The sequence below is a fragment of the Dasypus novemcinctus genome, chromosome 6 (genome assembly GCF_030445035.2).
Source record: "Dasypus novemcinctus isolate mDasNov1 chromosome 6, mDasNov1.1.hap2, whole genome shotgun sequence".
NCBI classification, from domain to species: Eukaryota; Metazoa; Chordata; class Mammalia; order Cingulata; family Dasypodidae; genus Dasypus; species Dasypus novemcinctus.
The window spans coordinates 48,597,294-48,614,020 of record NC_080678.1 but is presented as its reverse complement, the minus strand read 5'-3'; the positions used below and the strand labels follow the sequence as shown (position 1 = coordinate 48,614,020).

The following is a 16,727-nucleotide window of genomic DNA, read 5'->3' as shown; positions in this document are numbered from 1 at the left end:
GCACTCACATGGGCACTCAGCTCATAATGTGGGCACTCAGCTTGCCATGCAGGCAATCATGCGGGCATTTGGCTCACTGTGCGGGCATTGGCTCACCACTTGGGCACTCACTTGGGCACTTGGCTCACCACGTGGGCACTCGGCTTGCTGCATGGGCACCCACATGGGCACTCGGCTCACTGCATAGGCACTTGGCTAACTATGTGGGCACTTGGCTCACTGCGCAGGCACTTGACTCACCATGCGGGCACTGGCTCACCACCCAGCCGTGCTTTCTCATCTTTTTCACCCGGAGGTCCTAGGGATCAAACCTGGGTCCTCCCATATGGTAGGCAGAAACCTTATCAATTGAGCCACATCCTCTTCTCTCCATAGGATTCCTGTAGCTGAGTTACCATGACAAGCTCAGGAAAATGAACCAACTATAGTTGATTAAAGAGAAGTATGCTCTATTAAAAAAGCTCTGTAAAGGTGAGGGGCCTCAATTTGCCATTGATTAAAATCTGAAAATGGGGTGGAGTCCTTTTTTTTTAAGAGTACAAATTTAGATTCTGGTATAAGTTTTACATATTTTTGATTCATACACTTTTTCATATAAAAATATTGGATCTACTGAGCACTTTGTAGACCCAACATGAACACAAATACATGAAATATATGAATATTAATTTTTTCTTCTGTTTTCTTTTGAATATTAATTTTAAAAACAAAATCACTTACATTTCAAGTCTGGAAACATTGGGAACCATAGATGAAAACTGTTCATCTTTTTCTCTCTTTAATTGAGTATACACACACACACACACACACACACACATATATATATATATATATATATCATAGCTTGAAGAGGAATCTCCAGCCGATAAACTTCAGTAATAAGTATATGAATTTATCTTCACTATTTCATTATCATATGAAAGTATTAAATATATTTGGATGCTGAAAGATACTTAATCTTATTGGCATATGAAAAGAATAAAGACTTTTTTCTACCTTATGTTATCAGAATAGAAATTATATTATTTGTTCTGTATCCTATTTATACATTGTTTTCATAGTAAAAGCACATTTCTGAAGGAAGTATAAACTGCTGCACCCTCTCAAGCAATTTGTTAAAATGTTTCAAAAACAATATGCATGTCCTTCAACCAAGTAATTTCTCTTTAGAAGTATGTCTTAAGGATACAGTTTGTGAAAGCAGTGAACTTTTGGAAACAAATGTCTTGCAACAAGGTAAATTAATTATCCCAAAACTTGTGTCATTAAAAATGGTATTTTTGAAATACATTTAATGACAAGAGAATTTCTTTTCATCTAATGTTAACTTTAAGAAGTGCTCCTTAGCTTCTGCAAGTTGAAATAAAGGATAACTTGTTTTTCATTTGGTCAAAAAACTGATGCACCACCTCTGTTTCTGGCTGTGTCTCAGTTACAGAGATTAACCTAGTCCCAACCTTCGAGTTGTTTATTCTAGGGGAGACAGATGTGCAAACAATTAATCACACTAAAATATGATAAATACTATAATAGAGATAAGTGTGTGAGCAGAGGTGTATAAAGGATGGAAAGGGCACCTCTGCTCAAATGGCCAGAGAAGTTTCAAAGAGTTAACGTTTTGAACTGGATTCTAATGGTTGAGTAGTAAGTCACCATGAGATAGAAAGGTATTTCAGACAGAGGGAATTAAATGTACCAAGGCATCATAGTAGAATAGAATGGCTTTTCCAGGAAACTATATTAGTTTGATATGTTGAGAAAGAGAAGTGGGAGAAGAGGTAAGTTTGTATTTTATCCTCTAGACAAGGTGACAGTCGTTAAATAGTTTTAGGAAAGGGGATAACATGGTAAAACTATTGAATGATTACTCAGGCTTTAGTAGTATGGAGGTCACACTGAATGGGTATTAGATGAGAGGTGTTAGATTACTGCCATATTCAGGTGCAGTGTTATACTGGCTGTGAATGAAGAGGAAGGAAGGTCTAGCAGAAATTTAAGAGGCAAAATTAACAAGTCTTAGTGACTAATTGGACTTGTCCCTCAGCAAGGGAGAAGGGAAAGGGTAGAATCATGTTCAGCTGAGTAACTAGATTGATGGTGGTGCCATTAAACAGGATAAGTAAACCAAGAATAAATGCTTAAGCATGTTTGTGGGAGGAGAAATGATTGTGGGATTCTCAGAAGTTGTTAATTAAATAGTGGTTTGGATCTTAGCAAAAAGACCTCATCTAGAAACTTAGTGGTGAACTCTGTGAACAGAACATTGCTCAGGGAAAGTGTGTAGAATTTTCCTGGGGGAAACTGTATTTAGGGGGCAGGGAACTGAAAAGGAACATTCAGATATAAGTGAAGACCCAGGAAAGCAGTATCTTAAAAGAAAATGGACTAGTGTTTCCTACAGCTGTGTGACAAATTAGCACTAGTTTAACAGCTTAAAACAACACTGATTTCTTAACTCATAGTTCTGTAGGTCAGAAGTCTGGAGCAGCTTGGCTGGCTCTCCTCTCAGTATCACAGATGGAAATCAAAGTGTCAGCTGAGTTTTTGCCTGGAGGCACTTGGGAAAAATTCACTTCCAAGCTCATTTCTTTTTGTTGGCAAGGTTCAGTTTCCTTTGGTTGTAGGATGGGTTCCCTGTTTTCCTTCTAGCTGGGAATCGCTGGGGGCCAAGGATGAATGGCAAATAAAATAAGAATTAAAGTGTAAATTGGTCATAAGGTCCATAGCATAAGCAATTTAGTGGGATGGTAAGAGATGAAGCCAGATGACAGCAGGTTGTGGAGTCAACTGGCAGTGAGGAAGTAGAGCTAGGATTTAGAGGTTTCTTTCAAACAGTCTGGAGAGAGTTGGGAATGATTAAGTAATGGAATTAGATTTCAAGGAACCTAGAAAGAATAGGTTCTAGACCATGGATGGAGGGATTAACTGTGGACTTTTGGGGGACTTATCTTCTTCTGAGATAGGAGGAAAGAAATTATGGATGGGGATTCCCATAAACTTGTTAGGAGTTTGGTGTGGACAACTGGGAAACTGAGGATATTACTGCATAATAACCCTAGTTTCCTCCTAGAAGATAGAGACAAAGTCAATAGAGAGGTGAGTTTTTAGAATTACTATTTTGTGGCTATGATGCCTTTATAAAATTGTTGAATGAACCCAAGACTAATGGACAGAGAGGAGAGAAACAAGAACCCCATGAGCTCTTGAGATTGCCCACCAAAACACATCTGGCTCATCTTTCCCTCCCTTTTATTTTGCACTGTTCTCAGACTATTAATAGAATTGTATAACAGGTTTTCACTCAGAAGATGTGGACTTCCATTTGTAAACTGCCTTATCCTTTAATAATCTTAAACACATATTAGATTACCTAGGAGATATCTAAGTTACCATAGCTTAACAAATTTATTTGAGATATCCCTTCTAAAGTGATAAGCTGTTGCATCTGGCCCCTCCTATGACCAAAAAAGATGCTCAACACTTAGGTGGTCTCTTCAGATTTTGGAGACAACACATTCCTCACTTGGGTGTGCTACTTTGGCCCATTTACGGAGTGACCAGAAAAGCTGCTAGTTTTGATTGGGGATTGGGACAAGAGGAGGCTCTGTGACAGGTCCAGGCTGCTGTGCAAGCTGCACTACCACTTGGGCCATATGATCCAGCAGATCCAATGGTGTTGGAAGTGTCAGTGACAAATAGAGATGCTATCTGGAGCCTTTGGCAGGCCCCTATAGGAGAATCAAATGCAGACTCTTAGGATTTTGGAGCAAATCTTTCCATCCTTTGCAGATAACTATTCTCCTTTTTAGAAACAGCTTTTGGTCTGCTACTGGGCCTTAGTAGAGACTGAATCAAGTTATGGCCATCTCATGACCATCAAGTTACCATGAGACCCGAGTTGCCTATCATGAGCTGGGTATTATCTGACCCACTAAACCATAAAGTTGGGCATGCACAGCAGCACTCCATAATAAAGTGGAAGTGGTATTAGGGTTTGAGTGGGCCCTGAAGGCACAAGTAAGTTACATGAGGAAGTAGCCCAAATGCCCATGGTCACTACCCCTGCCATGTTACCTCCTCTTTCCCAGCCCACCAGCTTTGTTCTCTTGGGGAGTCCCTTACAAGCATTTTCTGAGGAAGAGAAAACTTGGGCTTGGTTTATAGATGGTTCTGTACGATATCTAGGTATCACCCAAAAGTGGACAGTTGCAGCACTGCAGCCCTTTTCTGGGACATCCCTGAAAGATGGTGATGAAGGCAAATCCTTCCAGTGGGCAGAACTTCTAGCAGTGCACCTGGTTGTTCATTTTGCTTGAAGGAAGAAATGGCCAGAGGTACATTTGTACACTGATTCATGGGCTGTTGCTAATGGCTTGGCTGGAACATGATTGGAAAATTGGTGACAAAGAGGTCTGGGGAAGAGGTATATGGATAGACCTTTCTGAGTGGGCAAAAATGTGAAAATATTTGTGACCCATGTGAATACTCACCAGAGGGTGACTTCAGCAGAGGAAGATTTTAATAATCAAGTGGATAAGATGACCCACTCTGTGACTAACACTCAGCCTCTTTGCCCAGCCACTCCTGTCATAGCCCAGTGGGCTGATGAACAAAGTGGCCATGGAGGTATGGATGAAGGCTATGCATGGGCTCAACAACATGAACTTCCCCTCACCAAGGCTTGACTTGGCTATAGCACTGCTGAGTGCTCAGTCTGCCAGCAGCAGAGACCCACACTCAGCCCCTGATACAGCACCATTCCCTGAGGTGATCAACCTGCTACCTTGTGGCAGGTTGTTTACATTGGACCACTTCCACCATGGAAGGGGTGGTGATTTGTTTTGACTGGAATAGAGACATACTCTAGATATGGGTTTGCATTTCCTGCATGCAATGCTTCTTCCAAAACTATTGTCTGTGGACTTACCAAATACCTTATCTACTGCCCTGGCATTCCACATAGCATTACTTCTGATCGAGGAACCCATTTCATAGCAAATGATGTACAGGAATGGGCACATGCCCATGGAATTCACTGGTCTTAGCATGTTTCCCATACACTGTGAAGAAGCTGGATTGATAGAATGGTGGAATGGCCTTAGAAAACTCAGTTATGGTGCCAAGTAGGTGGCAATACTTTGCAGGGCTGGGGCAGGATTTTCCAGGAGTCTGTATATGCTCTAAATCAGTGTCCACTCTATGGTGCTGTTTCTCCCATAACCAGGATTCATGGGTCTAGGAATCAAGGGGTAGAAATGGGAGTGGCACCACTCACTATTAACCCTAGTAACCCACAAGGAAAATTTTTGCTCCCTGTCCCTGCAACCTTAAGCTCTGCTGGTCTATAGGTCTTAGTCCCCAAAGGAGGAGTGTTGCCACCAGGGAACACAACAATGATTCCATTGAACTAGAAGTTAAGATTGCCACCTGGCCACTGTGGTCTCCTCTTATCTCTGAATCAACAGGCAAAGAAGGGAATTACTATACTGGCTGGGGTGATTGATCCCGACTATTAAGGGGAAATAGGACTGCTCCTACATAATGGAGGTAAAGAAGAGTTTGCCTGGAAAAGAGACCCTCTAGGGCATCTCTTAGAACTACCATTCCCTGTGGTTAAAGTCAAAGGAAAATTGCAACAACCCAAGCCAAGGAGGGCTAACAATGGCCCAGGATCTTCAGGAATATAAGTAAACCCACCAGGCAAAGAACCATGGCCAGCTGAAGTGCTTGCTGAGGAACGGGAACATGGATTGGGTAGTGGACGAAGGTAGTGATAAATATGAACTTCAATCACATGACCAGTTACAGAAACAAGGACTGTACTAGTCATGAATCTTTTCTTCTTTCATTATGAGTATGATTGCATATGTACATAAAACGAATTTGTTTTCTTCCCCAACCTTTTCCCTTATCATATGACAAGTTGTGTTAGTTTCATGTCATAATATTTAAGGATGTCAAGTTTAAGAGTGAATATTAAAAAAAAAGAGTGACTATTACCCAAGAACTTGCACCTTATTCTGTAGGGAATTAATGTGTTTCTGGTTGTACGCAGGAGAGTTGAACATTGTTAGGCAGAAATATGTATATGTATGTCTTATTGTTTTTATTTGGAGACTCAGTATGGTTTAAGATAATGTGTATGGTTGCTGAGTTGACAAGGAGTGGACTGTGATGGCGAGGCTAATGTGTCAGCTCAGCCAGGTAATTGTGTCCAGTCATTTGGTTAAGCAGGTACTGGGCTAATTGTAATACAAGGACATTTATGGATGTTTGTCATCAGTGAATTTACTGCATAGACAGTTAATTACATCTATATCAACCAGGGAGATTGCTGTCAGCAATGAATGACACTGTCCAATCACCTGTATGCCTTAAAATGGGAAGTAATTTCAGCATTCAGAGAGAATTTCCCAGTTCCACTTTGGACAGCCAAAGTCTCCCGGAAATTCATCAAGGACCTTCATTGGACTTTCATAGGAGCCCTTGGTTTGCAGCCTGCCTGTGAAACCTGCATTCATGCACCCCCACAGTCACATGAGAGACTCTTAAAATCTTATACTAGTTACAGATATCGCCTCTTGATTCTGTTTCCCAAGGGAACCCTGACTAATACAGGTTGATTCCAGGTTTTGGTGTTATGAATATTCTTATATATGTTTTTTGGTGAAATGTTTGCATTTCTGTTAGAGGTGTTATTATATATATCTAAATGTGGAATTGCAGGTCATAAGATGTATGATTACAAAGTATTTAGCTTTAATAGATGCTACTAAATAGTTTTGGAATGTGATTGTAAGTTACACCAAATTTACTCCCACCAGCAGTGTTTGAGAATGAGTTGCTCCATGCATCCTTACTAATGCTTGGTATTGCCTGGCTTTTCCAATTTTAGTCATTCTGGTTTTATTTTGTATTTCCTTGATGATTAGGGAGGTAGAGCACTGTTTTATTTGCCTTTTTGGACATTTGATACCTTTTGTTGAAATCTGTTGCCCTTTTTTTTATATCTACCTTTTATTGATTTGTAAAATTCCTTTATATAATGTGATTGCAAAACATATATTTGGTAGTATTGTGGTATTAATTAAGAGACTGACTTTTCACTCTCTTAATTCTTTTTGGTAAACACATGTTTGCTCTTAATTTAATTAGTTCAGTTTATTAACTTTTTCTTTTATGGTTATTGTTTTGTTTTGTTTTTGGTGGTTGTTATTAAAGGGGCAGCATTTTGTTTCTCTACATTTACATACACATTTTCCTCAAAGTTATAACAGAGGTGACATCACAGAGCTATGTACAACAGTTCCAAACTCAATTTAATTAATTAATTAATAATTAAATTTAATTCCCCTCCCCTCCCCCGGTTGTCTGTTTTCTGTGTCTTTTTGCTGCGTCTTGTTTCTTTGTCCGCTTCTGTTGTCGTCAGCGGCACGGGAAGTGTGGGTGGCGCCATTCCTCGGCAGGCTGCTCCCTCCTTCGTGCTGGGTGGCTCTCCTTATGGGTGCACTCCTTGCACGTGGGGCTCCCCTACGCGGGGGACACCCCTGTGTAGCAGGGCACTCCTTGCGCGCATCAGCACTGCGCATGGGCCAGCTCCAAACGGGTCAAGGAGGCCCAGGACTTGAACCGCGGACCTCCCATGTGGTAGACGGACGCCCTAACCACTGGGCCAAAGTCTGTTTCCCTCAAACTCAATTTAAGTTTGTGCTATGGCTGAACACCACCTGATGGCATGGTTAACATGTATACAGCAACATAGTTCTCACCTTAAACCTTTTTTCAATACCTGTTTAAGAAATTGTCCACCCCAAGGTCATGAATATATTATCCTATATATTTTTTTAAAGGTTTTATGGTTTTACTTTTTATCTACAGTCCATCTGAAATTGATTTTTGCATATGGCATGAGGCAAGTGTGATCTCTTTTTTGCCTTATGGCCTCGATATCCATTTGACTCTAATACCCTTTATTGATGTACCCATTTACCCATTGCAGTATTACCTTTTCCACTAATCAGATAACCATGCATATGTTTGGTCTTTCTATTGTTTCTGGACTTTATTCTGTTCTATTTATCTATTTGTTTACCCATGTGCCAATAACCACACAGTCCAATTACTATAACTTTATAATAGGTCTTGATATCTGGCAGTGTAAGTCCTTTAATTCCTACCCACCCCTGCCCCCCATTTTCCCCAAGATCATCTTGGCCATTCTTGGCCCTTTGCCATCAATAATATAGCAAAGTAATCGCTATTCTAAATGGAGAATAATGTAATACCCAAAACATTACTGTTTTGGAAAATCAAATACTAATGCTTTATTCATTCATTTATCCATTCTTTTAGCAAGCATATATCAAGGAACCACCAACTACACAACACTGTGCTAGTGATTTAATTAGGGAAGGAAGGAAAGATGTATTTAACCCATGCATATCTCACAGAGTTACTCTGTGAACTTTATTTTTCTATAACTTTCATTCAAAAGGGGTATATGTAGAAGGGGATATAGTTAAACTCCGTGACCTGAAGACAAAGTTTGAGAAAGCACCCCCTTTCTGTTTAACAAAAAAATAGGATTTCAATAAAGAAGGGCTTTTTATCCTTACTGGCCGTCATCATGTAATTTGTTGTTTGCTTGGTATTTATTTATATATTGGTATTTATATTTAAGTCATTTTCCTTTTAGATTTGAGTGCTTACTTTAGGAAAGGAAGGGCAAAGATTAGTTCAATTTCAAACACAATAAAATTTCATCAATTATGGGCAGTACTACTTGTTTAATATCTTTTATCAAGGATCAGAGCCAAAGTTTATCTTTCTTCATTGTGTCAGTTATGAGTGGATTTCTACTTGGAGTCAGGTGCATTAATAAATGCCCAAGTAAACCTTTTTTTTACACTTTTTTTTGTAAAGAAGCTTTTGGTTACATATATGTTACATCAAAATATAGAGGATTCCCACATACCCCCCCATACTTTCCCACATTGACATCTTTTATTAGTGTGGTACATTTGTTATAATTGATGAACACATATTGAAGCATTGCTACTAACCATGGACTATAGTTTACACTTCATTTTTAAGCATATCTGAATAAAAAATTTGTTTGCCAATGAAATCTTAACCCACTGATTTCAAATAATTTAAAAAATTTATTTTTTATTGCAGGTTTTAGTAAGGATTTTATGAGAGAAATTTAAAATTTTTGTTTATTTTACTTAGATGAAGTATTTAAAAATGTAGTAGAAGTTTGGTAGGTCAGGGTAGTCTTTAGGGATTTGATTAACCTTGACTTGATACCTGTAGACTCAGGAATGCATATGGTGAGCACTGCACCTTGGCAGAAATGAAGCTTTCATCAAGAGGGTAGAGGAAGAGAAAAAATAGGAAGTATGAGCTAAGGTCACAGTAGGAGTAAGTAACCATTAATGGGGAATGGGTATAGCTCAGTGGTTGAGTGCCTGCTTCCCAGGCACTCAAGGTATTGCATTCAATCCCTGGCACCTCCTTGGGAAAAAAAAAAGTAACCATTAATACATTGACACAGAGCTTTTGGCAGATTTATTCAAAATGTTTTTCCCCCTTTTAAACTGTAAGTTTGGGTTGTGTCCTTAAAAATAATTAAAAACAGACTACTAAATGCTGTAAATTTGTGGCCTCTGGAAATACTTTAGCTCTAATTGGTGAAGAAGGGAAGTAGAAATTTAAGAAAGTTACAAATCAGGCTTAAGATTTTCAGTTCCAAATTCAGTGAGCATAGTCATCACCTGACATTTACCTTGAACCTTGTGCATGAGTGGCATTGAACCAAATCCCACAAGAAAGAATATCTTCTGCCTGCCTGAGTAAACCTGTAGTTTAACTATTGTTCTCAGAAGCTACAGATAACAATTGATGTTAATATACTATTAGGTTCCAGTTTTGGAGTAATGAATTTAAGATTAGAAAAATGTGTACCCTCCCAAAATAAACTTTAGTATCCACATTTTATCTTGAATAAAGAAGTCACTGTTCTGTTCTAGGTAGTGAAACAATAAATATATCAAATTATTATTTAATATTTCACCAAATATTATTTTAGTTCTTTAAAATAGTTGTTTTTTGGATCATTGTATGAATAATGCAAGGTAAACTTTCATTTTGACAGTTAAAGCAAGGAGGTGAATCTTAAATGATCTGTGTCTCCATTGAAAATTCAAATACAAAGAAATCTCGGTGGTTAAGATTTCGAAAATTTACAACCGAAACCTGTTTTTAACTCACCTGCAAGGTTAGTTTCACATTTAATATTAAGGTATTTTTCAAATTTTATATTAAAAGTGTTTCATTTAAGTGTGGTCAGATTTTAGATATTTGTCTTTCCCCGGTAGTCCCCCCTCCTTTGCTTGTCGGTTCCCACCCCAATCTCTTTTTGCTCTGGTAGGCTTTTTATTGCTGGCTTCTCTGTCATTACCATTTTAATAACATTTAAGGTAGCGCTGCTGAGTTTATTTTTTCTGAGTCTTACAATCCAGTTTCTTTTTTAACCTTGCTTCCCAGATCCACTTGACAAACCCGTTTATCCATCCTCCCACCCCTCCTTTCATTTCAACAACTCGTGATTTAGATTGGTTATGAGGATATAATATAATCCGGGTACAACCTCTTCCCCTTGGAATCCATATTTTCGAGGCTTCCTCCTTTTCTGGCTGAACACGCTGAAGTCAGGCAGAGTACCTAATGAAGGACTTCAGCCCCCACAGTTCCCTGTGTGCGCATGCCCTTTCTTCTTACAGTTGTCAAAGTGCTTTTGCCCTGAGCGGTCACATCAACCTGAAAGAAGAAATAAATAGTGTATACTTTAAAATTTTATCGATCCTTTAAAACTGGACACTCAAAGGTAAACACTAAGATTTTGTTTCCTGAGGTTGGGTTATTGCATGTAAAGGAAGATCCATTGTGTGTGTGTGTGTATGTGTGTGTGTGTGTGTGTGTGTGTGTGTGTATGGTGGGGGGAGGGGAAGGAGATACCTAGTAATCGGACTTTGCTGTAAATAAGCAAAAAAAACACAAGCTTTACAGGCATTTACTAAGAAAACCTGCATATTAACTTTGTAAATGTTATCTTAATCCACTACTTACCTTTTCTTTAAAAGGACCTTATTTATTAAAGGTGGGTCTTGACCTTGACAGAGTGATTTTATGGTGAAAGTGAGATAGATATTTTAAAGGACTGTTAAGAGAAACTGGTATTACTGGTATGACATAATATTTTAGTTAAATAAATATGTTAATATTAATTACAGCCATTATAAAATATTCTGAGTTCAGCCTACTTTTTGGGTCTTTTGCTATAGTACCTCAATAATTTTTTTCACCGAGAGCATTAACAGAAAGCATTGATGCAAGCAACCAGAAAAAACTGAGTGATAATTTAAATTATAATGAAATGCATATTTCAGCCATGATGATATGGCTATTGTAAAGGCAATTCTAGCCCACTGGAAGTTACTCAAATCCCAGGTTGTAATGGTTTACTGCAGCACTGCTTAAACCAAGTATGAAAATGTCTTTCTATGACCATCACCTTGGCAGCAATAGAATTTTGTGTTGTATGAATCCAAGCTTTGCTTGCCTCTTTGTGTCATATTTTACAATACTGATCAAAGCCATTGTTTTAGATTAAGGAAATTGAGGAACATAAATATAATCCTAAATAGGTTTTATGGGTAGTAGCTGGCAATTTGTGATATATAATATTGGGTTGGTTTGGTTTTTTTTTGGTGAGGAATGCGGAGGGAAGGCAGGGGAGTGAGGAGTGCATAGGAGAATAAGGTGGCCTACTATTTGTGTGTGTGTGTGTGTGAAACTTTAAAATGACATCTCAACCAATTTAAAGCTAGCCTTTAATAAAATAGAATTACTTTAATCTCATTTTTTGATCTGACATATTATTCTTAGTAGTTAAGAAAAGTAGCATCTCTATTTTCCAATTCATTTATTTTACAACAGTTATTATCATGAGGCTGTCCAAAGGTAGAGCTTCTGTGTGTATCTGAATGCCCTTTCACAAGTTTCCTGAGAAAGATGCAAAGATTTTCCAAGTATCTGAGTTAATGAAGCAATTGCATTAAATATATTAATATTTTTTGCAATTATACCAAATCATCATCTAGAATAATTATATGTTTGGTCATATGTTCCTTTAACAGTTCAAAACATTTGTTTTCAGGGTCTCAGCACTATAATATTCATATATTTAAAACAACATGTTCTAAGAGACACGCCAACTCAATGATAACTATGCTTATGAAATCTCCTGGTTATGAGTGATTACTATTTCTAGCCTTTAATAAGAAAACAGGCTGTATGGCAGTGGTGAACATAGCCTTTCTATGCGAAATGGAAAATACCACACACTCCTTATATGGCTAAATGAAGCAGTGTTGGCAATGCACTATAATTACAATGTATGAGAACTTGGGGCTTTGTACTACGCTATTTTTAACACTTTTGCTAGCAAATGGTAATTCAGGGTCTTCAAATCCTAATCTTTCACTGCAAATACTAATGATAAAAGAATATATTTGCCAGAGTTGTGACCAAGGTAGCAGCAGGAGGATTAAAAAATGAAATTCTGGCCACCCTACAATTATCTTTTTGGCTTGTTTACTTAAATCTCAGGGTTTTTTTTTTTTTAAATCCCCTTCCCCCAATCTCATATTCTCTCTCTCTCTCTTGACCTCGAATCCAACTAGAAGTATTTCCCCACCCTGAAGAGAAATTCTCAGGCTCCTAAGCACTTAGATACCAAGAAATCTCTTGTGCGACAGAATTGGGAACCAGAAAATTGAATAAGCAGAAAATCTCTCATTTTAGAGCATTTGAAGCAAGCACGTTCAAATGTTTCAGTAGGTTTTTACCTCTTTAAAAACTTTTTTTTTTTTTTTTTTTTTTGGTCTCCCAACAAAATGGAGTAGCAGCAGCTACTTGGAGGCTAGAGCGTGATTGTGCGGCTGAGTCCTCCTCCTAATAAATACGAAGGATTTCCCTCCTGGTGGTTCACTGCAGCTAAATGAAACAATTATCAACACAAGAAGGCAGTTTGCTAATCAAGAGGGATACGTCTTCTCTTTCTTTAAAGTGCTAGAGTCTGGAAAGGGGAAAGAAAAGGTCCTGTGCTGTGTCTTTTTAACCTTGCTGAAGGACGCAGCAGTATTTATTGACGTATGCAAATAACTGGGGGAGGGTGGTGCTTGGGGAAAAAACAGGAACCAGAATCAGTTTCTCATTGCAGGGTGAATGCTCTGAGTTCCGGTGAGGGGAAAAGAGACGTGGCGAAATTGCTGTCTTTCTGTCTTATAAGCACATCTCTCACAAATACAGAAAAGGGACCAAGAAATCAGAAAGGGTGAAGACGCTCTCAGTATTTTGAGAGACCTAGCGTGAGCACCACCACCCTCAGCCTGACCAGTTTTTCTAAATGGGAGATTATGGATTTGCTTTGCAATTGGCTAGTAGCTGTGACACTAGCTTTTCGCAAGTAAAACACCCGCCCGCTTCAGCGAGGGGCACTAATGATCACATTGACAATAACGCGTCTCTCTTTTTTCCTGTTTCAGCTGCGCAAACCATGCAGGATGATTTACTGATGGACAAAAGCAAAACCCAGCCCCAGCCCCAGCAGCAGCGGCAGCAGCAGCAGCCCCAGCCTGAGCCCGGTGCAGCCGAAGCCCCGTCCACGCCCCTCTCCTCAGAGACCCCCAAACCGGAGGACAGTAGCGCAGTGCCGGCGCTCAGCCCCGCCGCGGCCCCGCCGGCCTCCAACGGCCCGGACAAGATGCAGATGGAATCGCCGCTACTGCCGGGCTTGAGTTTCCACCAGCCTCCTCAGCAGCCGCCACCGCAGGAGCCCGCGGCGCCGGGCGCGTCGCTATCGCCGTCCTTTGGCAGTACTTGGTCTACGGGCACCACGAACGCTGTGGAGGACAGCTTCTTCCAGGGGATCACCCCAGTCAACGGGACCATGCTCTTCCAGAATTTCCCGCACCACGTCAACCCAGTCTTCGGAGGCACCTTCTCCCCGCAGATAGGTCTGGCACAGACCCAGCACCACCAGCAGCCGCCGCCACCGCCAGCGCCACAGCCAGCGCAACCCGCGCAGCCCCCGCAGCCGCAGCCGGCTCAGCAGCGCCGGTCACCCGCAAGCCCCAGCCAGGCGCCCTACGCGCAGAGGAGTGCTGCCTCGGCGTATGGCCACCAGCCCATCATGACCAGCAAGCCGTCCTCGTCCTCTGCTGCAGCAGCAGCCGCTGCGGCGGCCGCCGCCTCATCCTCCGCCTCCAGCTGGAACACGCACCAGAGCGTGAACGCCGCTTGGAGTGCACCATCCAACCCCTGGGGCGGCCTGCAAGCGGGTCGGGACCCTCGCCGAGCTGTTGGCGTCGGCGTGGGGGTGGGCGTCGGGGTGCCTTCACCACTCAACCCCATCTCGCCGCTCAAAAAGCCCTTCTCCAGCAATGTGATTGCACCACCCAAGTTCCCCCGCGCGGCCCCACTCACTTCCAAGTCCTGGATGGAGGATAACGCTTTCCGAACCGATAATGGTAACAATCTGTTGCCATTTCAGGTAATACACCTGCATACCCCTTCCTCCTACCCCTCTCCCTTTGCCCTTGTTCCCTGCCTCTTAATCTTAAAAAAAATAATAGATGTCCAGCTCCTTCCTACCCTCCTATCCCCTTCCAAAACCTCGAATTCACTGGGGCTGTTCCACTCCTGGGGAAACCAGGATGGGGAACATTGTGACTACATAAGGAATTGTACTCTTGGCCCCGGTAGGATAGAAAGGGCCTTTTCCTTACCTTTTCTCCTTCACCATACATGTGCCACTTATTTTGACCTTTTTTGACAGGTAAAGTTGCAAGTGTATGGCAGGGGACAGCAGTGTCCCAGGATGGGTAGGCTGCAATTCCCATAGTTTTAAGTAGCTAGACATTTCAGGTTATGCAATCATGGATTTAGGGTGCTGCCTGAAAGTTGTCCACTCCCAGACCACCCTGGCCTTACTATTAAAGAGGTTAACAGCCCTTGAATGGTGACATTGACAGTTGTATATGCTCAATTAAGCTAATGTGAACACATGTGTTTATGTCTCACTAAGGATCTGATATCATTAATATCAATCAGAATATTACCCCTGCTGGGAAAATTATGAGTGTGAGATTCCAATAGACACCGGAACTCTGTAAGGGGTAGAAATTCTAGTGAGATAACCTTCCTATGTTACCTAGAAGACGACTTAGAAGTTGCTTTTTTGGCAGAGGAAGGAGACAATAGGACACGACCTTCAGAGCCATATTGCAATGGAGTCTTTGCTAGCTAGCACTGAAATATTTAAAGCTGCAGTGTCCTTCACCGGTTGGGTTATTTAAGAAGACAATGTAGATCAATTACATCATTTGAAACTGGGCAAAGAGAAAGTCTTGCAACTTTAATGAAAACTGAGTCTTCTGTCTTGCTGTTAATTGCTAGTGAAAAACGTAGTGCCCCACACAAAAAGATTGAATGTAGAATATTCTTATTTCTGTTCTTGCTCTCTGATCCAGCCCACAATGGTTGGTGGTGTTATGGACATCATGAGTGGAAAAGGGGTGATGAGAGTGAATGTTCACTGGGGACTTTTGCTCTCAAACACTTACTCTTCATTACAAACTGGCTTGGCTGTAAGTTAAAAAAGAAAGGGGGAAAAGAAGAAGAGGGCAAGAGAGGAGTACTTTGGACAAGATCCAATTTGAGTGGTCAAGGAAATGAAACAAAAATCCATTGAGCAGTACTGGAAGATGACTGAATTTACCATTTGACAGAGGTAGTTTAAAGCATTAGGTGCAGTGTTGCTCTTTACGTTTCAGATTTTTGGGGTGTCTTTGGTCCATGAAGGAGAAGATGAAGTTATTGAGAAACACTTTGACTCTTTAGGCAAAAGCAAAGGTTTTAGCCATTACTGTTCAAAGTTTTCTATGAAATCCCTAAATTGAGGGTGACTTTTAATGGGAGAGTATCTATAACCTCACCAAATTTTCACAGGGATCCTTCAGATGTGGAAGATTTTTTTTTTTAACTTTTTATTTTGGAACAATTTCAAACTTAAAGGAAAGTTGCAATTTACAATACAAAAATAATGTAGAGAACTCCAGTATACCCCCAAGTAGATTTCCAGATTTACTAATTTCTTAACATTTTGCCACATTTGTTATATCATTCTCTCTTTCCTGTTCATCTAATATATGTCTTTGAGAGTTGGTTGCAAACATTATGCTTCTCTACTATTTAATACTTCTGTGTCCATTTCCTAGAAACAAAGATATTATATAATCACATTAAGTACAATTTTCAAGTTTGAAAAATTTAATATTGATATAAAACATATAGTCTATATTCCATATTTTTTATTTGTCCAAATAATGTCCTTTTGGACATTTTTTTCTCCATTAGTAGATCTAGTCCAGGGTCATGTATTGTACCACTTTGTCATTGTCTTTGTAGGCCCTCTCTCTCTTTTTTTATTTTAACATTTTTTCTCTTTTCTCTCTTTTTAAAAAGAATTAAAATTAAATTTTAAAAATTGTGATAACATAAAACAAAATTTTAGGCATAGAAGATTTTAATATTAAAATATATTCCTTCCCGTCACTAAGATTTGTGTATTTTAATAAAATTGGGAGACTCTGCTAGTTGGG

General features: G+C 40.0%; 1 protein-coding gene across 9 annotated transcripts in view; it reads left to right on the top strand.

The window, feature by feature from the left end:
• CPEB3 (cytoplasmic polyadenylation element binding protein 3) overlaps positions 1 to 16,727 on the top strand; it is a 238,494-nt gene that overhangs the window by 27,499 nt on the left and 194,268 nt on the right. For 5 of the 9 annotated variants that reach the window (XM_071215767.1, XM_058298773.2, XM_058298771.2 and 2 more), the window contains exon 2: positions 13,611 to 14,617. In XM_071215767.1, coding sequence (XP_071071868.1) covers positions 13,622 to 14,617 — 996 coding nt within the window. In that variant the 5' untranslated portion in view covers positions 13,611 to 13,621. Of the gene's footprint in view, positions 1 to 10,688; positions 10,889 to 13,299; positions 13,400 to 13,610; positions 14,618 to 16,727 lie in introns of those variants that run through there. The other 4 variants (XM_058298775.2, XM_058298774.2, XM_058298769.2 and 1 more) reach the window with 3 other exon arrangements.